Below are 8,739 nucleotides of genomic sequence, written 5' to 3'. Positions count from 1 at the left end.
AGAACTGAACCGTGTGATGAATGAGAACCAACGACTCGCCTCTGAGAGCAAAAGGCTGCAAAGTGAACTTGCGGCTGCGCTAAATGAGAGCGAGCTTCATCGAAAGCAGCTTCAGGACGACCGAGAAGCTTTCAGCGGACGTGAGGAGGCCGTTGAGAAGGAGAAGGCCCTGTCCTGGAGAGCGTTCAAAGTGATCGAGATCCAAGAGAAGGAGCTCTCTGAGAGGACTCTGCCGTTGGAAAGGAGCCGGATTGGCAAAACATTCTTAAGGTCTTCAATCAGAAGTGAGCAGAAGCGCTTTGATCAGATGATCGCGGAAAAGCAGACTTTATCAGAACGTCTAGAAATCCTCAGTAACCAGCTGAGAGACGCATCTGCAGGCTCAGAGACTCTGATGCATGACATGCAGACTTTAAGGGTGAGAACGCAGACGTCAGGGAGAAACTCCACGTCATGGAAACCGAATATGACGTCAAAAAAAAACGATACCATCTCTAAGAATCGTGAGCTGCTTCAAACTCACAGCGGCCTCCAAATGAAATATGAGAGGCTCTGCTACGCGCAAGGAAAGCCCCGACCGCACTTCAGCCCACCTCAGTTCACCATATAACTGTAATCCTTCTCCATCAAACAGGATTTTTTTTCTCATCTGAGACAAGGGACTCAGGACAGAATGTGTTTTGTGATTGTATGATTGTAAATAGTTGATTTGTTATAATGGATATGTACACATTGTAAATAGTTGATTTGTTACAATGGATTTGTACACATTGTAAATAGTTCACTTGTTATAATGGATATGTATAAATTGTAAAAAGTTGATTTGTTATACTGAATATCTAAAAACTGCAAAATATCAAACTTCACTTTGTACAGCCAATTTGAATCAATATTTGTAATATCAAACGTACTCTCATGTGGGGGAAACATTATCAATCATAGCTTTTGGAATATGAGTTCAGTAAAATGTCAATAGATGGCTTTCGCCATCACTGAAAATAATATTTTAATAATAATATAACTACAAATAACGCACAGATCAGCTTGCTGACTAGAAATAAGGGCAGCTGTTTTAAAAAAAATGTAAACTTGTTTTCATCTGAATGTGGTTTGTCAGTAATCGTTTGTGTCACTCAAACAGCTTCAGGGTTAAAACATGAACATGAAAAGTATCTTAAAGTATGTGTCACTCTTATGAAGTAAAGATCTTACTTGTGGACTGTGGGTGTAACTCTGTTGATCTCTACAGATGTTAACAGGGAGGATGTCTTTCCTCATTATATTATGTTAAAGGAACAGTGTGTGACATTTAGGGGGATTAATTAGCAGCAATGGAATATAATATTCATAACTCTGTTAACGTTAACGAAAAGCACAACAAAATATTTGACTTCAAAATAAAGGCTACAAATGTTCTTTCTAAATGAATGCATGGTGTTTCCAAAGTCAATTTTAAGATACTCAGAAAAATGGTCTAACAATTAGACTTCATACAGTCTTTACAATTCAGCCTGTTCGTTAAAATATGAGCCAAACAAGCCTTCTATTTAAACATTCAAGTATCAAGCGACATGCTGTATGGCCTCCTTTCTATGTAGATGCCACACCATCTGTGACCTGGAGAGCAACAGCCAAAGTCATGTCAGAACTGTAAATAACTACAATGTTCTTCTCCTGTTTTGTACTCATGCTTTAGTCACAGCCACTTTAGACACATTGATGTAGGGTTAGTAAATGGCATTGTAAAAATCCACCATAAAACACTCATCTCAGTGGTGAGTTCATGGTCTTATTGGTTGTTGCAGGACAGCGACAGCAGCAAAACGCTCCCATGTTCCTCGTGGTGTTGTGGCACAGAGCGACCACTAGGTGGAGACACAACACAGCATGGAGCCACTGCGTCGTTCACCAAACACTGAGACGTGAAATCTCATGTTGACCGAGGACAAGTCAACTGTTGGGGGTCCATTAAATAGTAAAAAGAAATGAGCATACTATATTTCATGGACTTGTCCGGGACTGTGGAACTGAACAACAGGTATTATTATTTCTCTTCCACTTCCACCTGCTTCCCCTCAACAAATATATATTCACAAATAAGTGAGGTACAATATGGTCACCTCATGTTAAGCCAGGTAACACCCTTGTATGCCATTCAAATCATGTCTAAACATGAAAAAAACCTCACCAACAGACAACGCTTCAATAAGAGGCGGAGCAACACTGAGAGGAGAGCTCCTACGTCACACTCCAGAAACGAAAGTTAAGTTCAGACACACTGCAGTCGAGAGACAAGTCTCTGCTTTTCTCTCAAAGACAATTCAAAGTGACTTCATCAGATTTTCCTCAACAACACAACAGAGTCTCTTCCAAACACTAGTGAGTACATCTGATCATATTTACACCTTTAATCACCAGGATTAACTCTAAACTTTAGCTTTACTCAGGCAGGAATTTCCTCTCTGATTACTTCATACCTGATGAATTATTAACAATATAACTGTCTGTCTGTCCAAAGTCCCACTGCACAGAAACTCACTTTAACAGCTTTAAAGTGTCTCAGGAGGACTTTACTAATTTGTAACTGAATCTTTATGGTTTTAAGTTTAGTCTCACTCCAACTTTCCTCTTATTGTTACTGTTCATTGATCACTTCCTCTATTTCCTCTGGTTGTTTCACAATAAAGGTTTTCCACTGGTGAACCAGCGGGAGGCTTTTATTGTGAAGCATCTAAATTAAATTCTCTACGTTTGTCATCACGTAAGCAGAGCAGGTGGTCTACACAACAGGAAGTGGACATATTGTGTATAGTAAGTATAGCTTGTTATACTTAAAAGAACAGTATTCACACATAAACAAATCTATTTTAAAAGAAATGTTCTTCTTTTCTTCCCCAATGTGTGTGTAGATATGGCTGCTGCAAACTATCTGCCATCTGAAGATCAGTTCCTGTGCTCCGTCTGTCTGGATGTGTTCACTGATCCAGTCAGCACACCATGCGGACACAACTTCTGCAAAAACTGCATCAATGATTACTGGAATACCAACGACCAGAACACGTGTCCAATGTGTAAAAAGGTTTTCTTCTCAAGACCTGAGCTGCTCGTCAACACCTTCGTCTCTGGGATGGTTTCTCAGTTCAGACAGTCGGCGCCACAGGAAGCCAGCAGCAGCTCAGAGCAACAAGAGTCCAAACCAGGAGAAGTTCCCTGTGACGTCTGCACTGGAACCAAACTGAAGGCCCTGAAGTCCTGCCTGGTGTGTCTGGCCTCCTACTGTGAGACTCACCTGGAGCCTCATCTGACAGCTTCACGCCTGAAGAGACATCAGCTGATCGACCCTGTGGAGAACCTGGAAGGCAGGATGTGTATGAAGCACGATAAACCTCTGGAGCTGTTCTGTCAGACCGACCAGACATGTGTCTGCATGCTCTGCATCTGTTCAGACCACAATACGCACAAGTTTGTTCCTCTGAAAGAAGAATATGAAGGAAAGAAGGTCGAGCTGGAGAAGACAGAGGCTGAAATCCAGCAGATGATCCAGAAGAGACGACTGAAGATTCAGGAGGTCAAACACATAGTGGAGCTCAGTGAGGAAGATGCAGACAGAGAGAAAGCAGAAGGTGTTCAGGTCTTCACTGATCTGAAGGAGTCTGTTGAGAGAAAACTAAACGAGCTCATCAATACGATAGAAGAGAAGCAGAGAGCAACAAAGAAACAGGCTGGAGACTTCATCAAAGAGCTGGAACAGGAAATCTCTGAGCTGATGAAGAGGAGCACTGAGGTGGAGAAGCTCTCCCTCTCTGAGGACCACCTCCACCTTCTCCAGAGCTTCCAGTCCCTAATCATCCACCTCCCACCTCCCACCAAGGACTGGACTAAGGTCAGTGTTCCTCCAGCTTCATATGAGGGGACAGTGAGGAGAGCTGTGTCTCAGCTGGAGGAGACTCTCAGTGAAAAGATGAAGAAGCTGGTTGAAGCTGAGCTGAAGAGGGTCCAGAAGTTTGCAGTGGATGTGACTCTTGATCCTGATACAGCTCATCCTGCCCTCATCCTGTCTGATGATGGGAAACAAGTACATCATGGTGATGTGAAGAAGAATCTGCCAGACAACCCAGAGAGATTCACTCACTATAGTTTAGTCCTGGGAAAGCAGAGTTTCTCTTCAGGCAGATTTTACTTTGTGGTTCAAGTTCAAAGAAAGACTGACTGGGATTTAGGAGTGACCAGAGAGTCGGTCAACAGGAAGGGAGACATCACAGTGAGTCCTGAAGATGGTAACTGGATTATATGTTTGAGAAATGGAAATGAGTACACAGCTCTTGATGACCCTCGAGTTGTTCTCTCCCTGAAGTCCCGGCCTCAGAAGGTGGGGGTGTTTGTGGACTATGAGGAGGGTCTGGTCTCCTTCTATGACGTAGAAGCTGCAGCTCTTATCTACTCCTTTACTGGCTGCTCCTTCAAGGAGAAACTATTCTCATTCTTCTGTCCTGAACTTAATTATGATGGTAAAAACTCTGCACCTTTGATCATCACACCTGTCAATCAAACTGTCTGATTCTTTTTTACGATCAGAAATTCCCTGAACAATAATGCATTACCAACAATATTCTACATACAGTGGACGTATATAGACTACTTTAATAGTAGTCTATATACGTCCAGTGTATTTATACACTACAATACTGACACAGCAGTCAATATTTGGACGCCAATTAATTAGAAACATAAAAACAAAACATAAAAGGACAGACTGATACATTTTGAAATAAAAAGACTTAATGTCATTTATGGTAATAAATGTACATATTTAGTGATAATATCTCATGTGAACTTGTTTTCATCTGAATATGGTTTGTTAGTAATCATTTGTGTCACTCAAACAGCTTCAGGGCTAAAACATGGACATAAAAAGTATCTTTAAGTTATGTGTCACTCTTATAAAGGTGGATTTGTTTTCTACTGTAAGGCTTCTTAAAGAGACCTGAGAGCTCTGTCTGTTGCGCTCAGCGATGCAGAGAGAAGTTGAAATTGTCTTCAGAACGTAAATTACTGGACAAAGGTTGCAATTGTACTGATTTATATTTGTTTTAGTTTTGAATAAAGATCTTACTTGTGGATTGTGGGTGTAACTCTGTTGATCTCTACAGATGTTAACAGAGATGTTAATAACTCAAATTGTATTATGTTAAAGGACCAGTGTGTGACATTTGGGGGATTCATTAGCAGCAATGGAATATAATATTCATAACTGTGTTTTAATCAGTGTATAACCACCTTAAACTTGTAGTGTTTTCTTTAGCTTAGAAAAAGCCATTTATATCGACTTTGGCTGCAGTCGATTAATCCTTTTTGGTTAGGAACCTTCCTAACTGGGTGAAATGACCTTAAAGTACCTAAGTGACCCCCATGATAAGTGCTTGTCAAATTCTCTAAACGCAAAGGAAAGGAGCTTCAATGCTTCCTAACTTAGCTCCTTTAGCATAGGAACCACTGGAACTGTCTTTATGAAAGAAAGGAGGTAATGCCGACCCACAATTCCTTGCAGCGGCAACATTTAAAGTGACGTATCATTTGGCCGTTCACGAGAACAAACGATCATGACCGAGAAACGCAGATCATGTAAATAACCATTAGCATAACTTGGAGATACTTTTTATAATTTGTTAAATCTGCTGGAAAACTATGAATGTTACAGCTGTTGCTAAAAACTGCAGTAAAGTGATCAAACTACTGTAAAGTGACCAAACTGCTGTAAAGTGATCAAACTGCTGTGTTGATATTCTCTCTGGTGTTGTACTGCAGCCTCAGCCCTCATTATTTTATTTGACTTCAGCTACAGAAGCTTTATTATAATATTATAATAATAATAAATTACAAATTGTAAATATATGGGTTTTTGAAATGTGGAATATATCCAGTAATATTTCAAAAATAGGATATATGCACAAAATCTATGCTTTTTCCAGCATGTCCTCTCCCCCCGTGCACGTCTCAGATGCGCTGGCCCCAGAAAGGCAGGTCTAAGAAGCAGTTTAGCCAATTACTGATTAAAGATAGAAATGAGTGATAAACAATTTTGCCAATCAGTGTCCTAAAAAAAATTTAGCTTGGGGCCAAAGTCGTTTGGGCCAAAGGTGCGCGTTCTGCACTGCAACTTCTATTCAATTTTAATTTTTTATTTAGCTTTTTGACTTTTTTAATGTTTTTTTTTGACTTTTTTAAAATCCCGTTTTCTCTGCATTACGTTTTGATGCTTTGCCTTCAGTCTTGTCAGAGTTCAGCAGCAGGAAGTTGCAGGTCATCCAGGTTTTGACGCCGGGTCTGGCAGCGGTGTAGAAGGTGTTGAACAGCGTCCTGAGAATACGAAGGAAGGCCGAAAGCGCACTTAAATGTGCCCAGGAATTGTTCGAAGGTAACAGTGTCTACGCGGAAAGGTGCAAGAGACGGGACGAAAGACTCACGGATTGGTTGCTGGGTCCCCGCCATCTGATCTTGGGGGGAGGGGCGGCGTTGCGAGAGACCTTGCACCATCCTGCTGATCTCGGAGACCTCTCTTCTGAGGGCTTGCTGTGAGCCTCCTAGATCGTGCAGCAGGTGGCTTTGCTCTCTTTGCTTCTGACTCTACCATCTGAATGTCTCAACAGAAATCGAGACTCATCAGACCAGGCAACATTTTTTCCAGTCTTCAACTATCCAATTTTGGTGAGCTCTTGCAAATTGTAGTCTCTTTTTCCTATTTGTAGTGGAGATGAGTGGTACCCGGTGGGGTCTTCTGCTGTTGTAGCCCATCCGCCTCAAGGTTGTGCGTGTTGTGGCTTCACAAATGCTTTACTGCATACCTCGGTTGTAACGAGTGGTTATTTCAGTCAAAGTTGCTCTTCTATTAGCTTGAATCAGTCGGCCCATTCTCCTCTGACCTCTAGCATCAACAAGGCATTTTCGCCCACAGGACTGCCGCATACTGGATGTTTTTCCCTTTTCATACCATTCTTTGTAAACCCTAGAAATGGTTGTGCGTGAAAATCCCAGTAACTGAGCAGATTGTGAAATACTCAGACCGGCCAGTAGATTGTCTTGACCAGGACCACACCCCTAAATTCATTGAAGCAACTGCCATGTGATTGGTTGATTAGATAATTGCATTAATGAGAAATTGAACAGGTGTTCCTAATAATCCTTTAGGTGAGTGTATAACTTGAGTTTAATCTGTGATTGTCTTCACTCTGGTATGAAACTCCAGCGATCAGTCCGTTCAGCTGCAGCGTCCAATCACATAACAGATGAACAGTGAGGGGGCGTCCAGCATTAAAAGACTTCCTGGAAGCTCGCTCTCGGGGCTCCTCGATCATGACTCCTCCTTGGAGCAGAATAAAGCCCAATCTCAATCTCCACCCTTACGGACTCACAGACTTTGAGGCGCGCTCCCACAAAGTCCTTGAGGGTTTAGGGGTGTCCCACTGTCACATCGTGGAGTGCTTGAGGGCTCTCTGGCAGACATTTTGAGCCCTTTATGATTCCTTTCCGTAAGTCACTGACTTTTCCTAAGGGAATTACCCACAATCCATTGCAATGGATTCCCAATGGAAGCATGAAGCATCAAACATTTCGTTTTGACGAGTAAATACTCAATGCAGTTTGTTCTCATCTTGAGGAAAACGTTCAAATCAGTGAATAAAAAGTATAAAATAAATACACAATTGTACACGTGATATGTTGCAGCAAAGTGCTGTCCCATTCATATTTACACCAGTTCAAGCCCACACAGACTCTCACACATCAGTGAGTCCCTGAGAGTTCAGGGTTTGAGGGTTTAGGGGGGAGATTGAGATTGGGCCTAAGAGCTTTGGGACGGCCGTAAAGAGGACGACGCAGAACCACTTCCTGTTCAATCGTGGAGCGAGGAAACGACAATGTAGAGACTTGGGATGCACCCACTGCCCCAGGTAAGCTTTTAAATAACTCAGGGAGCTCTCGAGGACTCCTTTTTCATAAACCTTACCCATACTCATGCTGGATGTTTATAGTTATGATCAAAATATCTTTTAAATATCTTCTTTTTTTTTGCAGATATACATTTTTTTTCCCAAGACTTGGCTGAAAAAATACATACACACAAGTATTGGAATTAATTTGATCCAACCCCTCTCACCATCAAAGCTGTCGCCCTGCCGCTGACTCTGCTGCTACTGGAAGGTATGACACACTGTTGTTGAGACCAGCGGCTGGAATGAAGCTCTCGCCTGTGATTGGTGAACTGAAGACAGGGCCGTGCTGTCATGTCTCACCAGGCCACCAGGGGGCAGAATCCAGGCAGACGGGAGGACGTGGAGCTGGATTATTATAACCTGGGTGTTCCTGCTGCAGAAGAAGGAGCTCAGGGAGCAGAGTAGCTCCTCCAAGCAGCTCCTCTACATCCAGATGGATTCATACCACGACCACCAGCAGCTCACTTTCATACGCATGTTGAAACCAGAAGGAATATGATATCACACCATTACAGCCGGTCCTTCTTCCTCTCAAGAAGGGGTCTCCTCATAGGTTCTAACTTCCTGTCTGTGGCTCTCAGCTCCAAGCCCATTGGTTCCTGCTGGAGACGAGAACCTTTAACAACACCTCAGACATGAAGCTTTATTTTAAACTAGGCTTGAGATCAGGTTTACCAGAGTCCGAGCAGCCGGGTCTCAGGAACCAAAGACTATCAGGAACAATGTTAATGTGAGATATTACAAAATAATA

General features: G+C 42.3%; 1 protein-coding gene across 1 annotated transcript; it reads left to right on the top strand.

Annotated features, from left to right (window-relative positions):
• The first annotated feature begins 2,908 nt into the window (after positions 1–2,908).
• On the top strand, positions 2,909–4,972 carry LOC306750574 (E3 ubiquitin-protein ligase TRIM21-like). The gene has a single exon (XM_079234021.1). It carries the CDS (start codon positions 2,912–2,914, stop codon positions 4,556–4,558), a length of 1,647 nt encoding a protein of 548 aa, XP_079090147.1. The 5' UTR covers positions 2,909–2,911; the 3' UTR covers positions 4,559–4,972.
• Positions 4,973–8,739: the final 3,767 nt, after the last annotated feature.

Source organism: Taurulus bubalis (genome assembly GCF_910589615.1).
Source record: "Taurulus bubalis genome assembly, chromosome: 18".
Taxonomy (NCBI): Eukaryota; Metazoa; Chordata; class Actinopteri; order Perciformes; family Cottidae; genus Taurulus; species Taurulus bubalis.
The sequence above is the reverse complement of the archived record's forward strand: the minus strand, read 5'-3'. Positions and strand labels throughout refer to the sequence as shown.

Excerpts from the sequence above, each read along its gene's own strand:
- LOC306750574 (XM_079234021.1), top strand. The coding sequence starts at position 2,912 with ATGGCTGCTGCAAACTATCTGCCATCTGAAGATCAGTTCCTGTGCTCC.